The sequence below is a fragment of the Temnothorax longispinosus genome, chromosome 6 (genome assembly GCF_030848805.1).
Source record: "Temnothorax longispinosus isolate EJ_2023e chromosome 6, Tlon_JGU_v1, whole genome shotgun sequence".
Taxonomy (NCBI): Eukaryota; Metazoa; Arthropoda; class Insecta; order Hymenoptera; family Formicidae; genus Temnothorax; species Temnothorax longispinosus.
This window is the reverse complement of record NC_092363.1, coordinates 19,091,744-19,112,228: the sequence shown is the minus strand read 5'-3', so window position 1 is coordinate 19,112,228 and position 20,485 is coordinate 19,091,744. Positions and strand designations below refer to the sequence as shown.

At 35.2% G+C, this 20,485-nt stretch overlaps 2 protein-coding genes and 1 long non-coding RNA gene across 8 annotated transcripts; 1 reads left to right on the top strand and 2 right to left on the bottom strand.

The window, feature by feature from the left end:
• Positions 1 to 929: 929 nt before the first annotated feature.
• Positions 930 to 1,757, bottom strand: LOC139815480 (uncharacterized). Its single transcript, XR_011732733.1, has 3 exons — positions 1,625 to 1,757; positions 1,370 to 1,456; positions 930 to 1,294 (listed from the first exon to the last, which is right to left on the bottom strand). It is a non-coding gene; the product is annotated as an uncharacterized lncRNA (long non-coding RNA).
• A 2,570-nt stretch (positions 1,758 to 4,327) lies between these two features.
• On the bottom strand, positions 4,328 to 6,382 carry LOC139814648 (uncharacterized). Of its 2 annotated transcripts, XM_071781076.1 has the most exons (4): positions 5,092 to 6,382; positions 4,853 to 4,939; positions 4,644 to 4,770; positions 4,328 to 4,572 (listed from the first exon to the last, which is right to left on the bottom strand). In XM_071781076.1, the coding sequence occupies exons 1-3, from the start codon at positions 6,151 to 6,153 to the stop codon at positions 4,687 to 4,689; spliced, it is 1,233 nt and encodes a 410-aa protein (XP_071637177.1). In that variant the 5' UTR covers positions 6,154 to 6,382; the 3' UTR covers positions 4,328 to 4,572; positions 4,644 to 4,686. The 2 variants fall into 2 exon arrangements, with proteins under 2 accessions (XP_071637177.1, XP_071637176.1); XM_071781075.1 differs by having other exon boundaries at positions 4,328 to 4,770.
• Positions 6,383 to 7,492: 1,110 nt separating this feature from the next.
• On the top strand, positions 7,493 to 10,687 carry LOC139814296 (putative gustatory receptor 28a). Of its 5 annotated transcripts, XR_011732410.1 has the most exons (6): positions 7,493 to 8,196; positions 8,275 to 8,766; positions 8,909 to 8,995; positions 9,070 to 9,184; positions 9,321 to 9,445; positions 10,272 to 10,687. XR_011732410.1 is itself a non-coding variant. In XM_071780466.1 (4 exons), exons 1-3 carry the CDS (start codon positions 7,726 to 7,728, stop codon positions 9,163 to 9,165), a joined length of 1,224 nt encoding a protein of 407 aa, XP_071636567.1. In that variant the 5' UTR covers positions 7,493 to 7,725; the 3' UTR covers positions 9,166 to 9,184; positions 9,321 to 10,253. The 5 variants fall into 5 exon arrangements, 1 of the variants encoding a protein (XP_071636567.1); XR_011732411.1 differs by having other exon boundaries at positions 7,493 to 8,766; positions 9,067 to 9,184; positions 10,272 to 10,685; XR_011732409.1 differs by having other exon boundaries at positions 7,493 to 8,766; positions 9,112 to 9,184; positions 10,272 to 10,683.
• The last annotated feature ends 9,798 nt before the right edge of the window (positions 10,688 to 20,485 follow it).

The window sequence follows — 20,485 nt, the reverse complement described above, 5'->3', positions numbered from 1 at the left end:
ATATTGTATCTAAAAATATCAAATATTTTATACATACAATAAGATCCTATAAATGTTTGAAGCAAAAAGTCGAAGAGGAGGAAAACTGCCATATTTTAGAGAATTATTCATCCACGTGCAGTCGATATTATCTGTTTCATGTTTGGAATACTTAATTTGATGGGTCGCAACAATTACACATCATTATTCTACATACTATTCTATACCTATTATTCTACATTGGCTCTGGAGAGTACAGTTATCCCATCGAAAAGCACCATCATTACTTGACGCATAACAAAATATTCCTTTAGCCTCGTCTCGCTCGAAGGTAGCAACTGTCCGTAGTTTTGAACTTAAATTCTTTAACAATTACTGTAAATAATACTAACAATTTCACGTATTATTTATGTTTATTTTTTTCTATTTAGTTATATAATCAGAATATTACGATAAATCGCAATCTGTCTATAAACCGTATGTATCCGCATTAAATAAACATTATTTTTGAGACGGCTGTCGCAGATAAATCACTTTTTATTAGATGGAATAAAAACAAGATGCAGATATAATATTTCTATTATTATGTGAAAGTATAATGTTGATTCTCTTTCATCATAAAGTAGAAATTTCTACATACATTTCGATAACTATTTTATTATTGCCTAATTAAATCAACATCTCCAACATAAATTATTTTACTGTTTTCTACATATATAAGCTATAGCAAACGTTAAAGCGTTGCAATTCTCCTGATTCAAGAAAATTATATATTACATATATAGCCACCTGCACACACAGACGTCTCAGAAATGAGAGAAACTTTATGATTCATAAATAATAAAGTAATAAAAAGGTACAATTTTGTGGGATACTTGTTAAACACGAGAAAAAAGGCACTGTATAATGAATGACAACGGAAAAAATGTTTAAAAAAATTACACGTCTTTCAGTTTGCAACGCAGTGTTGAGATATAATTTCAAATTCCCAATATTACATTTATCACATAATTATCGTATTATCGTATTAATATCGCCATCAATATAACATCAATGAAAATTGTAAATATTTGAGTTTGTGACTGTATTCTTCTAGGTCGTTGGATGTATGAAAATATCTCTATAAGCATAAAGCACCATGATATATTCCGCTCGCAACGATATTCTACTTACAATAATAAAAATAGGTACATTAAAGTATCCTTTCAATGCATCTCTCTGTTAGACCACAGGTTATACAGATTTCCACCGCAAGAACTCGACATAAACAGGAATGTATCAAGATCAATACATAAGTGGTAATGCCACCTACCATCTAAAAGAACAATTTCATAAAATAAAGCTAAATATACCCACATTAATTAATGGAAGCAAATGAGTGATCGCTCACCGCAGTGAGGAGCGTAGCGTCCACAGTAAGCCCCTTTGCGGAGAATGTATTTTCACAATGCGATAATTGCAAGGAAAAAAGCCGCATCTGCAACGTCAGATCAAAGAATTGTTAAATATAGAATTGAAAGATGTAATTATAAATCTAGTAAATTACAATATTAAAATATTGCATTGGCATATGCCGGCATATAATTAAAAAGATATATAAAAACATGCCACTATATATAAGGTTATAATTTTTTAAAAAATCTACCTCGTATTTTATTTGCTTATTACTGGCACTATTGAACACGTCGTGAACGGTGCTACTGATTTCCATGGCTTGATTCTTGCCGGTTTCGCAGGCCCACACTATCAACACCAATTTTATAGAGTAATATGTTACAAGCCTATACAGGCCTTAAACGTAAAATCTGTCTTTCTTCATTGCTCAGATATAAACCCAGGTATATTTGCATTAAGTAAAAGTACAGATGAAGATAATTTCAGCGAAAGTCATAAGTATTGTGGAAAGAATGTGCAAACTGAAGACCATTTTTAGCATCTGTACTGCGCCGCTGATTGCCAGATGCTGCTTTTTCAAAGCTATAATCTCCATCAGTAGAAATGAATTCTTTGCTCGTGATAGGTGCCGCTCAAGAGATATGGCTCACATTCGTCACGACTTTTCGCAGATTCACCAGATTGTCGTTGATTTGCTTGAAACAAGCTTTTAATACGCAAACACAATTCATATATAGCATATCCATCTGAAACGTCAGCAACCAATTGTAAATTAGAAAAGAAGTTTGCCAGACATCATCCCATCTCTTGCAACTTGATAACCATTATCAGAAATTCCACGACTAGAAAAAGAATCCTAGAATGTCCTTGACATGGATCAGACTAGATAATTTCTGATATGATTCCGAAGGTAATTTCAAAGAGAGCTCCAACAAGGTCTGAAGAAAACGCATTCGTGGTCCACTCAGAACGAATGCGGTAACTGCCATGAAAACACCAATAATGAGAAACAGTTTTGTTGAAGTTTCGTGCTTGTCTCAATGTCTTCATGTAAACTCCTTTTAGAAATTGAGAAATTTATATCATAGAGATGTATTAATCCGAGGATGCAAAAAACGCCGATACTGATAGTCGAAAGAATATAGCGTGGTTTGCAAGTCTTGATGGTCGAAGCGTTGATTTTGTATGGAAATATTCCCAGAATACGGCAAAATATGAAACACGGATACATGAAGGATTCAAAATCCGTAGCGCGGAATAGCTGCCATATTTTTCCTTTTCTTTTTCCTTTGAGTCTTTGGAACATCGATGACATGTTGAACATGTTCACTGAATTGTTATTGAAAAAAATGATAATCTATATCACAGACTATAATCTATATAAGAAATTTAATTATGTTATCAGTGCACTTTTATATCAACAAGTTTACAAAAATTTCTTTTTTAAAAGTATAACTTTCTGCTGTATTCCTACAACTAATAAATAAACTGAAATAAATTTCTTCCAGTCTATCTGCACCTGACGAATTTAATTTTAAAACTAACTAACAATTATTGTGTCATGTTGCAAAACAGAACTTAGGAATTTTTTATGTCATAATGTAACTACGACTTTTTGCTTATCATCTCCGAAGCACGCATAAGTTAATGATGTGTAATTGCTGTGTCACATAATCTTGCGCATCTAAAACTTGTACAAAACGAACGAACATTATCAAGATATTCACAATTTTCCATTATGTTCATATATATAGGTAAATAAAACGTTACAGCGATATATCTCGTGCCGATATAAATTCAAGAAAAAAAGGCAAATTTTTACTTTACATAAATGTTGCTGTTGGACTCAGGGTAAGATTTTTTCCGAGTTGCTATGATTATTAGCAATGTACCTATTTTTACTCTTTTTGATATTTTGTGAATATACATACTATATAATGTTTTAATTAATTAAATTAAAACTTTTTATGTATTTCTTTTCCATTATCTTTTATTGAAATTAGATATGTAATTATGCTTAAGGCAAATTAAATTATTAATTTAAGAACTGTCGATATTGATGTACAATGAAAATTAGAATGGAGGTAAAACACAAAATATTGATTTCAACATTGTCTCATAAAAATATCAAATATTCTATACATACAATAAGATATACATTTTTGAAGCAAAAAGTCGAAGAGGAGGAAACTGTCATATCTTAGCGAATTATTCATCCACGTGCAGTCGATATTATCTGTTTTATGTTTGCATACTTAATTTGATGGGTCGCAGCAATTGCACATTATTAGTTTACACATTGGCTTTTGAGACTACAGTTGTCCATCGAAAAGCACCATCATTACTTGACGCATAACAAAATATTCCTTTAGACTTGTCTCGCTCGAAGGTAGCAATTATTCGTAGTTTTGAACTTAAATTCTTTAACAATGACTGTAAATAATACTAACAATTTCACGTAATTATTTATGTTTATTTCTTTTCTATTTAGTTATAAATCAGAATATTACGATAAATCGCAATCTGTCCATAAACCGTACGTATCCGCATTGAATAAACATTATTTTTGAGACTGTCGCAGATAAATCACTTTTTAATTAGATGAAACAAACAAGATGCAGATAATATATTTTTATTATTATTGTGAAAGTATAATGTTGATTTATTATAAAGTAGAAATTTCTACATACATTTCTAACTTATTTTATTATTGCCTAATTAAATCAAACATTTCCAACATAAATTTATTTACTGTTTTTTACATATATAAGCTAGCAAACGTTAAAGTTGCAATTCTCTTGATTCAAGAAAATTATATATATGTTATATGTATATATATATATATATATATATATATATATATATATATACTGCTCACACAGAAGTCTCAGAAATGAGAGAAACTTTATGATTCGTAAATAATAAACGAATAAAAAAGTACAATTTTGTGGGATACTTGTTAAACATAAGAAAAAAGGCACTGTATAATGAATGACAACGGAAAAAATGTTTAAAAATTACACGTCTTTCAGTTTGCAACGCAGTGTTGAGATATAATTTCAAATTTACAAGATTACATTTATCACATAATTATCGTATTATCGTATTAATATCGCCATCAATATAACATCAATGAAAATTGTAAATATTTGAGTTTGTGACTGTATTCTTCTAGGTCGTTGATGTATGAAAATATCTCTATAAGCATAAAGCACCATGATATACTCCGCTCGCAACGATATTCTACTTACAATAATAAAAATAGGTACATTTAAAGTATCCTTTCAATGCATCTCTCTGTTAAACCATATGTTATACAGATTTTCCACCGCAAGAACTCGACATAAACAGGAGTTGTATCAAGATTAATATATACGTGGTAATGCCACCTATTATCTAAAAAAGAAACAATATTATAAAATGAAGCTAACATATCTACTCACATTTATTTAGTGAAAGCAAATGATTCATCACTTACCTTAGTGAGGAGCGTAGCGTCCACATTAAGCCCTTTTGCGGAGAATGTATTTTCGCAATGCGATAATTGCAAGGAAAATAGCTGCATCTGCAACGTCCAATCAGAAAATTGTTAAATATTAACAGGTGCAATTATGAATTTTGTAAATTGCTGTAGTAAAAATCGCATTAGTATACGCGGGACATAATTAGAAAAATATATAAAATATGCCACTGATGTTGTAAATTGTTTAAATCTACCTCGTATTTTATTTGCTTATTGCTGGTGCTGTTGAACACGTCATGAACGGTGCTCCTGATCTCTACGGCTTGAGTCTTGCCGGTCTCGCAAGCCCATACTATCAACACTATTTTTATAAGGTAATATATTGCAATTGTAATAAAATACAGGTAATAAAACTGTCGTTCCTGATTGCTCATAGACGCATCCGCTTTTATTTGCATTAAGTAAAAGTAGAGATTGAAGGTGACTTGAGTGAAAGTCATAACTGTCGTAGAAAGAATTTGTAAACTGAAAACCATTTTTAGCATCTGTACTGCGTCGCTGATTGCCAGGTGCTGCTTCTTCAAAGCTATGATTTCCATCAGTAGGAATGGATTTCTATCCTCGTGACAGGTATCGCTCAAGACATATGGCTTACCATTTGTCACGAGTTCTCGTAGATTCATCAGATTATCGTTGATTTGTTTGAAGCAAGCTTTTAATATGCAAACACAATTCATATATAGCATATCCATTATAAATTCTAGTAAGAAGATATATAGTAGAAGAAGTAGGCGCAAGTAATCCACTTGTATTATGATAGAATACATCGGTAAATCCACAATTACAAAAAAAAATCCAAGAATGTCCTTGGTATGGATAAGTCTAGATAAATTTTCATATGATTTCAAGGGTAATTTCAAAGAGAGCTCCAGTATGGTCTGAAGAAAACGTATTCGTGGTCCACTTAAAATGAATGCGGTGACTACTGTGAAACCACCGATAATGTAAAAGAAATTGCGTTCAATAATCCTGGGTGTTGCGCTTTTAAATGCAACATCTTTCGAAATATTGATGTCATAGAAAATTTTTAATTCGAGAGTGCAAAAGATGCAGATAATGATGATGGATAGAATGTGGCGTGATTTGCAAGTCTTGATGGTCGAAGCGTTGATCTTGTATGGAAATATTCCCAGAATGCGACAAAACCAGAAGCAAGGATACATCAACGACACAAAATCCGTAGCGCGGAATAGCTGACATGTTTTTCCTTTTCTTTTATCTTTTCGTCCTTGGAACATCGATGACGAATTGAACATGTTCGCCTAAGTTATGAGAGAACGATAATCTATTTCATAGACTATAATCCATGAAATATTAATTATGTTGTCAATGCATTATGGCATCAACGTGTTTACAAGAATTACTCTCCCAACTGCAATTTTATTGCTGTTTCCACGGTGATTGCATAAACCGACGTGAACTTTTCGTAGTCTACCTACACCGTACGAGTTTAATTTTTAAACTACTGACAATTATTGCTTCGTGTTGCGAAACGGGACTTCTCTCAGGAATTCTTAAGTCATGATGTGTGTGTGTGTGTGTATGTGTGTGTGTGTAACTATGACTTTTTGCTTATCAACTCCAGAGCATGTATAAGTTAATTATCCATAGTTTTTGTATCACATAATTCATAATCATGCGCATCTAGAACATATACAAAACTAACGAACATTATCAAGATATTTCACTATCTTCCATTAGATTCATATATAGGTAAATGGAAAGTTATAGTAGAAATATATCGTGCTGATATAAAGTTAAAAACAAAAAGACAAATTTTTACTTCAAATAAAATAAAGAATTTTTCATCAATATAATGTGTTTGATTTAATTTTTTACAATATAACTGACAAAAAATAATACTACTTGATAAAACGACTAATTAATTGCATTTTATGTATTTAATGTATGTGTAGAGCTCTTCCCTTATAGAAAAAGCGACAAAAGCACCTAAAGACCTGAACCTATAGCAATTACTGTAATATTTACTATAGTTGCATGTATTTTTTTACAACTACAGTCTTTCTGTAGCATTTTTCTGTACGAAAAGATCTTTTCTCAGATTCGCTATGATCATTAACACTACCACTTACTTTCTGCTGCTTTCTGATTTTTGTGAATATACATAATACCATGTTTTAATAAATTTAAATGCTTTTCATATTTTTATTTATAAAATGCTTTTTATACTTGTCATTATGTTTTATTGAAATTAGAAATGTAACTATGCTCAAAGCAGATTAAGTATTTAATTTGATATCTGTATAAATTAGAATGTACAAAGGAAATAAAATATAGATTAAAAATCGTGTCATAAAGATATCAAATATTCTCTACACACGCAATAAGAATGTAAATTTTAAATTAAACAAAAAGTCGAAGAATAGAGTAATTATTTTGGAGAATTACTCGTCCACGTGTGTATTATGCAGTCGATATTATCTGCTTCATGTTTGCATACATATAATTTGATGAGTCACAACACTTACACATCATTATTTTACACGATTATAACCCAAGGGTACAGTTGTCGATCGAAGAACACCATGGTTACTTAACGCCTAACAAAATTTCCCTTTAGTCTTGTCTCATTCGAGGCAGAAACTGTTCGCAGTTTTGAACTTAAATTCGCTGAGTGTAAACAAGACGACCAATCTAGTTCGCGTATTCAACGACAAAAATCAGAGTTAAAGATTACACTTGGAAAAGAAGTGTAATCATGAAGTTATCGCAATCATATTAACGTTATAGTGCTTTGACATAATTAACAGTTTTTACTTTTTAATCTACGACTGAGACATTTATGTTCTCATGACATTCCGCTCATCATGTACAATTTATCAACGAAATTTCATGGAAAAATATTGCATAAATGGCGGGTTGTTCAAGTCACAGACTTTCAATCCCTGATGTATCCCTGCTTCATCTTTTGCTACATTCTTGGAATATTCCCGTACAAGATCAACGCATTGACTTTCAAGATTTCTAAACCCCGCTGCATGTTATCAACCGTTGTTATTTGTGTTACCAGCGTTTACTCATTCATATTGCTTCATGATATTATCATTTCTGAAAAGGTTACTTTTGGAAATTTATCGTGGATTTCTAGTGGTACCTGCTACTATATATTTACTAGTTTCATAACAATCGTCACATACATCTTGAGTGGTCCACGGATGCGCTTGCTTCAGGCCATAATGGATGTCTCTTCAAAACTGCCTTCGAAAACGTATAGAAAATTATCCAGACTGATCTACACGAAAGACATTATCAGTTTCTTTTTGTTCATCGTAATAACGGTACTATGTTTTGACAAGCTGAATATCAGTCTTACACTGAAGTTGTTCACAATATACATTAGTTTAGTGGAATTTCAGATGAATATGCTATACTTCAATTGTGTTTGTATATTAAAAGCTTGTTTTAAGAGAATCAATGACGATCTTGCGAATCTTCGGGAACCCGTGGTTAACAATGCGCCGCATCTATTCAATCGGATCTATCACAAGCAGAGAAATCTGTTTCTATTGATGGAACTCAAAGCTCTAAAAAAGCAGCATCTGATGATCAGCGATACAGTGCAGATGTTGAACTTAGTCTTCAGCTTACAGCTTCTCGCTTTCATAGCTATAAATTTCTGCGATATTACTTTCAGCCTGTATTTTTATGCATCGAAGTGGTCAGGATTCACAAATGAGTTACAAGAAGATCTTTGGTACTCATATTTCTTAGCGCTCATAATATATCAGTCTTTAAAAATGTCTTCGATTATTTGGGCCTGTGAGACTGGTAAGAATCAAGCTCTTGAAATCGGCACGACTGTTCACGTCGTGTTTAACAGTATTAGCGATGAAGATGTGAAAAACGAGGTAATATATTGTAATGTAATTAAATTTGAACATTTTTATGAAAAATTTTTTAATATTAATTGTGATTTATTTGTATATTGAATCTATTAGAGTCATAATTACTTGATTTTATATTTAACTCTGTGGTGCTCTAACGTTGCAGTTGCAGCTGTTCTCTTTGCAAATATTGCAACGCAAAAATATTTTTTCAGCAAAGGGTCTTAATGTGGACGCGACACTTCTCGCTGCAGTGAGTAATTGATTATTTGTTTTTATTAATTAAATAAATGTTGCTTTTATACACTCTGATTTTGTTTTCAGTAGATTGTTGGTAACATTACTACCTACCTATTAATTTTAATGCAGTTTCTATTGATGTCGAATTCCTGCAATGGAAAGTCTACAAACAATATTACGTGAATAAACTAATTAATAAAAGGTATATAATCAAACGATAAAATGTTTTTTAAATATTAAATATATTCTTTTTGCGATTTGTCTCAAATATATATTATATGAAATATTTAATCTGAAAATGGAATGCATATATTTAATTCACATTTGTATCATTTCAGATATATGTAACGAATTTTTGTCTAACATTATATACAATTTTATAATATATTCAAAGACAATTTTTATATGATAAAGGAATGTGTTGAAGGAAATGTTATCTATAGTAAGAACAGACACATAATAGGTAATATTAGATATTAATTGTTATACATAGTTAGTAAACATGTACGAAAATAATTATACTTATACTTGGTTGCAATTTCAAAATCGGCTTCGATCTCTGTTGAGATAATCTTCAGTCAATGGTTTGACGGATTCATCCTTATTTTAATAAGAAATACTGATGTGAAATAATAAATTATTTTTGTTTCTATAAAATATAAGAATCAGAAAGTATATATAAAAACACATAGATATATGTTTACATTCGAGTTTATGCATATTCTCTCTCGTGTGAAAAGAGAAATTAGATAGTTACTTTTGTTAATATTACAAAATTGATTTTAAAAACTTGTTTGCTTATCTGTCACGTTTATTACTACATTTAGACCGTTTTAAAATATTTTCTGATCAATCACAAAGGGTAATTGACAACGTAGATTCGTTACTCATTTTTTTCGCGACAAATAACTGTTTCTTCTCTTGTAACTTTTAATTAATTTCATTGTTTTTCTTGAAAATAATTAATAGTCTGATCAAGAAGCGATAACGGAATCGACGGTGGCGAACGACGTCTTCCCTTTTCTTTTTTTTATCTTTATTTCGTTTGAATTTAATAAACAGAGACAAATAAAATATATATTTACTGATTACTCTCTAGAATGTATCATCTTTTTCAAAAAATATATGTATGCACTGTGCACATTGAGATGTAAAAGTATATAAAATTATATTCCTTTATTGAACACAGGAAAATTAAAAGAATAGAATATTTAAAATTGTTTTACAAAAATAAAAAAAATTTTACGTTGCAGATAAACATTATGTGAAAAATATGTATCTTTTTTCAGATTTCGCATTTCTATTTAGAAATATTTGCATGTGAATGTTTCAAACTAAATACAAAATGTACGAAAAATATGTTTGTTTTTTAAATAAATATTATCTAACGTATAATATATCCTGGAGCATGAAAAATGAAAGCAGATGAAGTTATTAATAAAAATATCTTTGCATATGAAAGCAAATAATTTTTAATAATGAACAAAGTGTTGAAATTTTATGACAGTAATATTCGTTTATTTTATTAGAGTACTAATTAAATCTCTTATATAAAACCACCTAAAATTACAATTGTAAAACATAGTATGTTGCATGTTGTACACTGTACATTTCAAATCATATTTAAACAATTAGAATTTTAAATTTGAATAATGACATTTAATAACATCATTACATGTCTGTCTCATTGTAAATAAATTGTACAAAGTTTCTGCTAATATTATTGATTAAATATTATTGATATACATTATTGATTAAAGTGTTGATTAATTAATTAAGTTCCGCCACGTTTGATGCCGTAATTTTTAAAAGCTTTTTTTATCGATCTGGTTCTGTACAAACTAAATACGATAAATGTAATTAGTATAATATGATTAATGTAATTAGTATTTTAAATTAATGACTTACAAATTTAACGTTAGATATAAAATTCGAGACACATAAGACTAAAATTATTTTTCTCAATAAAGTATTGAAAAACTGATAAACTATATGCCACACAATAAATATCAAAAATCACTCATTATTTTTTCTTATCGCGTTTTCGCGAATTGTATTCGAGATAAAGCATCTTTCTCTATTTCTGTCGTTCGACGGTAAAGTAAATTGTTCTTATACATTGTTGCCTTGTTGCATAAATTATTTTTTTGTATTGCCAATGAAAAAGTATTGCAATGAGTGGAGATGTCTCGAGCAAAGAAAATTCATATGTCGTCGAAATATCTGTCACGGTTTTAAAGTCCAAAGGTGGAGAGAGATGAAAAGGAAAAACCCGCGATATTTCTCTTATATCCTTTTTGATATTCCGATCTCATGAATCGTGTACCTATCTGCGAACAGCAAACGCGAAAATGATCGACCTGATTAAACCGGAAGTTTCTCCCTGTGCTAGTCAAATGATTATTTCAAGTAGACATTAATGTAACAGACAGAGATTAGTCGGCTTCTAACTTGAATAGATATTAATACGAGATGGATTTTGATCAATATGATAATCTGAACTGTCTTTCAAGATTATTTTTAGTCTTATATACAAGAGTTTGCAAATAAATTTCGCGGAGCACACACATACACACACACACACACACACACACACACAATTTCGTGTTACGTAAATAGCTAATCTTACTTCATATGCAACGAGAAACGTCAACTGTTTCGTGTTTACATTACGTAAACTCCTTCACCGTGAGATTTCAGCAGCGCGATAAATCTTTTATTTCAAATTCGTCTCTCACACACACACACACACACACACACACACACACACATGCGCATTCTTATCACTATCCGGTACGAGTTTACGTAAGAACGTCACTCGCAAATTTTGAGGGCTCTAGGTATGTATATTTTGTATTTTGTACTTCCAAACGAGCGCTCGTAAACACCGCAGTGTGTCACTCCTTATGTGCGCTCATATAACAGAAAAATAACACTGTGTATAAAAGCTAAAGTCCTCGCCTGCAAAAGCAACGGTGAATAGCGAGAGATGCGTTTCTCTATACGAAATAAAATAAAATAATTAGAAGTCGTATTATACATACATCATCAAGAATTTTCACTTCGTTCTCTTATAATAGTTATAATTTTTTTTGTGATAATTTTGTCGCAATCTACTTCTCCTTTTCCCTTATTATTTAACTCGAATTTTAGTTTAGTGGAAAAAAAAAGAGAATAATGTATTTTAAGTTATTCTATATTTAAGAAAAAGTGAAACGCAGTCGAGATCCGAGTTCGCAATCGCGCTTCACAATCAAGGAATTCTTTTATATGACGTAGGTTGTCAAGCGTGTTAAGAAGTTACGATTTAAGATATTGGCGTGCTGTCGGAGCGACAACGCGAAAAAGCCGTTTATTCTCTATTTAGAGAAACAGAGAGAGAGAGAGAGAGAGAGAGAAAGAGAGCTGGCGCTCGCGTAACGCTAAAGTAACGTTGAATATAAAAGCGGCAGTGATCTCGCCGGAAGATATACACACGAACGGAGAACGAAGATTTCGCGTGACTGGCAGCCGAGAGAAAAGCAGGTGGGAGGGAAATTCTGGGCGGAACGCCGAGCGCGGCATCCCTTCGTGTCTCTCAGTCGCGGCTATACGTGACGTCCTCGTTAAAATATAACCGCCAACGCGCCCGTGTCTATAAGGCTCCACAGGTCGCACCGACTCCGCGCGACAGGTCGATTCGGAACGAAATGAAATCCGTTTTTCGAGTCGTACAGCTGAACGAACGGGCTCCGTCGGATTTACCGTCGTACGTAACGCGAGACGGAGAGTCAGTCTTGTAATAGTCGAGGCCATTAGATCGCGACTTAAGAATAGATGAGGCTGTGTGTCTCGTCAAATTATTTCCGTCGTAAACTTCTTATAACGGAAGTATATTTTTAAAACAAAAATTATTGGTAAAATAAACCACCGGTATAAAACTCGAGATGCGCCTCTCAATGTTTTTAATAAGTAACATTGTGACATTAAAAGTTAAAAAGGAAGACGGAGAGGAATAATATATAGCTGGAGAGTAAAATTTTTTTTGCAATTAACTGTTGCAAATGAAGTATTTAATTACTTACATTGTTCATTTATGCGGAATATACATACATATATAAAATATGAACAAAATATGTACTGTCGCGCGTTTTGAAGAAAAGAGAATACGCGCAATGTTCTCTTTGATCTTTCAGGGTGCTTCAGTCATTTCAGATTTTGTCTCATCTATCTACACTGTCTATTGGAGAGGTCATTTGTCACCACGTTACAAGTTAGAACAGAAAAATCGACTTTCACGTAAAGAGATATAAAGGAGAGAGAAAGAGAAAAGGAGACAGATCGAAAATTGCAGAGGAGCGATGGCGGTTGCGCGGAAAGAGAAATGGACGGAAAAAAGCTCATTTCTGCGGGGGTTTATCGGTCGGAGGATCCCTCCCCCTGTTATATTGCGAAGGGAAGCATATGTTCCGGCCACTCTGTCCCCTTCTTTGCACCAATGTGCACGCGAACGTTTCCCGTTTTCCCGTCTCCGACACCGGTGTAACGGCTGCGTTTTATAAAGTACGTGACTCCTCGACGGGGATGTGCATTCGCGTCTCCCCGCCACGTTCTATCCTCTCTCTCTCCTTCCGTCACGTCTCCCTCGATTCATTTCCCCTGAAGCTATTGTCTTCGCACCATCCGTGCTCTCGTATCCCGATCGCGATCGCGATGCGTTTCAATTCCCGTTCGATGTCGCGGTTTCGCGCGATGTTTGCGAAATCCATAACGTTCGCTTTATCCCTCGACGACATGATGGACGCGGAACATCGACGGATAACCGTCAATAAATAAATGGATTAAGTTGAAATGGAACAATAATATTTGGAGACAGCGTTGCATTCGTAAATCAGATGGAAATCCGCGATTTAACATTATTGAGGTCATTATTGAAAAATGTTCTCAATTGCACGTAGATGCGTCTCTGGATCAAAGAAGATTTTTACAGGTTTAACTGATTTACCGGGGAGCTGCAAAGTAGCGCGCGATTAATCTTTGAGAGGCGCAAAATTGATTTGCGTCCCGACAACTCTGCCGCTTAATAATCCCGTAGAGCCGCAAATCGGATTCGGAAGAGCTTATTGCGGTCGTATAATAATAAGTAAGGGAAGGATCTCCCGTTACCTTTTATGCCGCGATGTTTTACCGTGACACCAAAGAAAGATGAGGTAAGATAAGATTATAGAACGGATAAATGGAGGTAGATGGAGACGCGCAATTTAAAAGAGTAGTGACTAATTCGCAGAATAGTCGGAAAAAGGAAAGCCAAGTGGAAAGAAAAATGAAAAAAAGACAGAAAAAGATAAGAAGAGCCGTCGTAAGATAAGAAGAGAAATAAAGGAGGAATATAGTAGTCGAAAAATTAAAGGACCTCTTATCATTGCAGGGTGTTACATGCAAAATCCATAAAAGAATATTCAGAATAAGCAACAGAACAATTCACGAACTAAATACAGAGAGAGAGAGAATAGCACACTGATTTTTCTATAAAAAGTTATAATCTGTAAGCACCCTACACTGTACACCCTACACTGCTAATCCAAGTGGGTTATTTTTACACGTATAAATGTCTAAAAATGACACATTTGACTGAAGCTCTTTTTACATGTTTCTTCATGTATTAAATTACATCATTTAACGTTTAATCATACTAAATTAAAAGTTAATACGTAGAATCGTGTTAAATGATTTAAAACGGCAAAAAATATGTAAGCAGAGCTAGCTTTAGTTGAAATAACACACTTGGATTTACAGTGTGTGAATAAGCCGAATGGAAAGATTATGCTTACTTCTGCATTACAAGATTGGAAAACGCATCGCGCGGTCACGTCGATTAAACGTCTCACAAACGCGACGACCGTGTTCACTGAGACTTGTCCTCATGTAATTTCCAAGACATTGTTCAATAAAACAGCTCGGTGTCTCATTGGCAAAGAGCTCCCGGCCAGCCGGCCGACCAACCGACCGACCGAATGTGAGTGTCGTGCTTTTAACATTATTGGAGAACCGCGTGAATTTTCCCGGACATCGGATATTCCTGCGAGAGAGAGAGAGAGAGAGAGAGAGAGAGCCGGTCTTCGAATTCGAAATAATACCGGCGAACGCGCGCCGCGCTGGCGCTTAGGAATATTTCATTAATGCCAGGGGAGATGCTCGATCCCTCTTCTCTTCCCGATCCCGACTCCTCGTCGTGTATATACACGGCAAGCTGCTTTTATTCGACCGCGGAACGATGTGGGCCGTACCCCGACCATTAGCCTAGACACAGGCGAGACGCGAGCTTTTTGTCCTCGCGGTCGCGACCCGACAGGACGGATAATGGATACTTAAGCGCCCTGTTACGCACCCTGCCGAGTCCCCTTCTTGGCTCGTTTCGAGCTTGGCAACCCTCCCTAGATGAGATGGGTGGTAGCAACAGTATCCGTCTCGTCGCGCCCTTCTTCGCGACCCTTCGCGCGACGCGCGACGCGAGGGTCGACCATTGACGTCGACGACAAGGAAAATAATTGGAGAGGAGGAAGAGAAATGTCAAAATCGCACAGCAGTGCGTTTCCTCTTTTATAGTATTCTGTGTTTTATAATATATTATCCTATAAATAATGCCGCAGTGGACACGATTCGAATTAGTCTTAAATTATGAGCCGGATTTTGGGCTGATTGCAATCTCGCTCTTTATCTTAATTGATCAACGACTTACGGTGGTAACGACGTAAAATATATATAACACACGGAAAGAATTTAGTTTGCCTGCTAAAGAAACATTTCAATTAGCAATAACACGTAATTGTGTACCTATATATATGTTCGTTATACCGTCATATCGATGGATTTTTATGACAGATCCCCTTGTGCTCGTTAAATCGCTCTTTAGCAGCACGTTTTTGCAAAGTACATGACCCATAAAGAGTGAAATGGTCCTATGGTTTTTTATAGGAGTAATCTTTATTTTAAGTTGTTCTCGCTTATTTAAATTTACATAAAAGTGGGATACTGACCTAGGTTATGTATACACACGCTATTTAAAGAAACATTTTAAGAAATGCTATTATTTATTTTACAAACTTATTTCTGCAGTATTAAAAAAATTAGAACATTTTTATTTATAAAAAGAATGGAAAATGTATTTTTGAATAACTACATATGCACGCATCAGATTTTATCATTAAAAATTGATAAGTGAAGTAACGCACTGTAACATTCGCGGTTTGAAGCTTTTACATAATGCACATTAATGTAAAATATGTAAATGAATAAACGGTAATTCACGCCACACATGAAACATTGATCTGCATCACCAAACGATGTACATAAATAATTTTTAAATAATAACAAGGTTGCTGCTATTCCGAGCGCGATTTTGTGTTCTTAAAATGAATCGTCGTTGCTTCATATAACGCTCAAAATGTTGAAAATATCTGCGGATAAGGTCGCGGGGAAGAGAATCGGACGTAATTAGAAATGTGACAGCCACGACAACGGCGACGGAAATAAATATATCATCGTCGGAACTCGGAACGAGTGCATATGCCGTGCACGCGCGGTCGGGGGCCGAAATAGAAATCTCCATCCCCCACGCGCACGCCTGCGCCCGCGCCGGCAGTTATCCTATCCATTTTCGTGAAATTTCGCTGGCAGGATATACGAATTACAAGTTAGACTTCGTTAAAATTTCACGGTATGTCAGACCCGCGCGGCCCGCCTATATAATACAAACGGAACGCGGGGGGAAAAGGGGGGAAGCGCGCTGGCGCGCGCTGCCGAGTACACAAGTCTTCCCTGAAAAATAGATGAGATTCAGAACAGGTCACGGACCATCGTCGGCTCCTCGCGAAAGCCTTCTTTTCCCTCGAGAACACGTAAACGCGCTCTCGATGCAAGCCCAAAAGTAACTGCGACCTCGATCGCTTGCAACTCCCTCTAATGCGATTTTCAAATCGGTAAAGCGGGTAAAGTATTGTAGCTTGCACTTAAAACTTCTCGCGTGTGTTTTGCCATATCTACATTTGTTCGCAGTTTTCATACATAAATGCCATGAAACGTAAATAATTTAATATTTTTTCAATTTGCAGTATTTTTAATATAAATTTATTATTTCAGAATATGAGAGGAATGTCACTTTGTTGGAACGAATGACACGAAAAATAAAATAGTACAGAAATATCTCACGCAAAAAAAGAGATCAAGAGATATATTATACTTATTATATATATACAATAACGCAACAGTATATAATAAGTAAATATAATACCCTGTTGGCACAGCGATGCGATTTTACCAATATTAATGAAGCAAACGATTGTTAATTTGGTATTGTAATATAACTTTGTAGTATAAAACTGAACATGAATTTATTGAAAAAGACAAGGAAAAGATTAGAAAAGAAGAAAAATATTCTAACGTTGTAACGATATCAATTTATAAACATCAATATAAGAAAAAAATAAAAGAAAGAAATTGAAAAATGTGAGAAACGAAAAAAGAGAGATGGGAAAGGAGTCGTAACAGAGAGACAGAAATCATACGGTGTACATGCAGGTTGTCCTGATGGTGTCGTGGAACACAATAGGATCCGTACATAATAAAGCACTTGGTTTTCGGTTTGGTCATGGCTTTAGGATTGAGGCGAACGAGACGCTTAATTACCCCGGCAAATTAAGTGGAAACAGCCTGATTAGTGGTTCCTGTCTAGCTGCTGATGGTATTCCCGGATTCGCAAGTGGTCGCGTTTCCCGTCCTTCCGTGTGCACGACCCTTTATAAATTCTGCGGCTGCGAGAGAAGCGGCGGGGGAGGAAGATAGCGAGAGAACACAAGAGAGAGAGAGAGAGAAGGGGGGGAAGAGAAGAGAGACCGGGGGTGAGGTGCAACTATGGCAGTACAATTTCGTGGCTGATGCACTTCTCTCGCGTATATATCGCGATATGAATTCCAGCCCGATGCCTCGGCTCAATTTCGGCGAATCTTCTGTGCGAATGCGCGTATGCGCGCCCGTGCGTTTTGTTTGATCGTTTGATGTTTCGCGATGACTACCACGTGCCAATTAACGGCTCTCGCAATCAAGTAATGGCCAAGTCTATTTAACGTATTAACCGAGTCCAGCGTACTTTCTCGATGTTCGTATAGTATTTATACCATAGATGGAAGAAAACAATATTGTACATGTTTAATCTTGAATTTACTTATTACGGCGTTACTTTAAGTCTCGCGTTTGGAAGTTATTAAAAAAACAAAGAAAGTGTTCATTTAATTTGGTAGATGAGATCGTATTTAAAGAAATAATTAACTTATACATATTAAATAGCTACGGTCGATTTTCTCCTCGGCTACTTTTAATACACTTCAGTACATCTCATTCATACACTCGCTTTGGACGATTAGTTAATCTACAATGAAACCTCCGGAAAACTTTCGCAAATTGGCAAAGTCGTTACAAATTAGTACGCCACATTAATATTCTCTCCGTTAATGCCGTGTCGATTATTAGCGAGTTAGATATCCAATTGGATATTCCAGAGTGGCGTAATTACAGTATCCCGTCGGCTGTCAGCCATTACATAATCCGCGGATGGGCACCCTAGACAGGCCAATTAATTAGGCGTCCCGCATCCGGATTATAATTCTCAGCGGGGCTCTCTGCTGGCCCGACCACGCGTTGACATTGACTACTTTTCTTGCCGCTGCGCACGGAACCGTTGGCCAAACATGTACGATACCGTTGACGTTGATCCATCACTAATACGAAGACACGTAACGACGTACCCGATATAGCTGTCTCAAAATTAATGGCCTATCTTCAAACGAACGTTCTTTAATCAATTTGAGATCGACTCTAGCTTCTAGTAAATATCCGAATACAAAGAGAATAAGAAAATTAAAGGATAAGAATTCTAAAAAATTTAATAAGAAAATAGGAAATTGAAAATTGTATGTTATAAAAGTCCTGTAAAATCATCGAAGATTAATTAAATTATTCTAATGGTGCGTCTCCACCTGCGAGTAAGAACTCTCGAGAGCAAAAAGAAAGAGAGAGAGAGAGAGATACTCTCGAGAGTCTCTCTCTCTTTCTTTCTTTTTGCTCTCGAGAGTTCTTACTCGCAAGTGGACACGCACCATAATGGCAATGAAATGATACATATAGTATTGACGCATACGAAATATTCGGAAGAGTCGAGCTTTCATTCACGAGCAGCGCAGCCAAATTAAGTGCGTAACTACTGTCTACTCTCACGAGCGTTCCATTTCCTTGGGATGGATCAAAGCAAGAGCAGCTCGAAATATCGAAATAAATTGCTCCTTTTCTTCGCGAGGGGCGCACATCGTGCCGCGAAAACATTTTTCCCGTCGGAAATAAAGCGAGCCGAAAGTTCACGGTGTTGTGACGTTTCTTGTTTCTCGGGGCTTCTTGGCCGTGATTGGAAAGCTTTCATCGTTCTCGTTTTTTATCGCTTTTTATACGCTCTTATTATACCTTCGCGTGTATTTCAAATACAACGAGCAGAATGAGAAACGACATAATTCTCTTCTGTGAGATAATCTATTTCTCGCGGCACTCTCGAAACTTGAAAATAATGCATAACAGGGTAGTTCTCTGTCTCGTGCTTTCAATTATTTTCACGGATTATACATATTTACATATTTTCACGATTCTTAATTTATTAACTTAAGTATAAGTGATTTACGAAAAATTGTTTTCTTCATTTAATATCATGATAATAATAATAGAATACAATAAGATTCTCATAAAATTCTTTCTTTATAATTAGACATACAAACAGTCTTTTTCTTCTTTTATAACATTTGTAAGAAAGCCGATTAAAATGTACAAGTAATCGTCGGTGCATGGGGAATTCACGCGGCATGCGGTTCAGAACGGCTGTGCAACGGGCAATTTCGGGACGGAGAAAGTCACCCGACAATTAACCGTAAAGCCGCGTACGTGGAATTAGCATTATAATTGCAGGTGGGTTGCGGTTAAATCGCTCGCACCCTCCACGCTAGCGAGTCCACCATGTCGCGCGTCGCGCCGCCATCGTAAAACGCAGACTAACGTATACAGGCCTCGGGATACCGTCGGCGACCGTCCGTCCGCGGTTTCCGTAATTCCGTCCCTTTCTCGCTCCCTTTTCTTTGCGTGTGAATAGTTACAGAATCAGGGTACTGGCGTGTGAAACGAAAAAACTTTCGAAATTCAGCCGTACGCAATGACGGTAGATACACGTTACTCCGACGGCGAGATTTATACTCTCGACGAGCAAGGAGACGCGGCGATTTGCTTGTGTCAAATAAGACTAAAACTTGTTAAATCCGCGGTATTCGCCGAAGATCGAGAAACGCGATATGGATTTACGTACTTACGCAAGACGAACGATCGTCGCTCAATTCCGACACCCTCGACACTCGTTCGCGGGCAAGACACGCGATCTTTCTTCTTTTTCTTTAATTATAATGGTTCCTGCCTTATTTCGAGACGCAATACGGCCAGA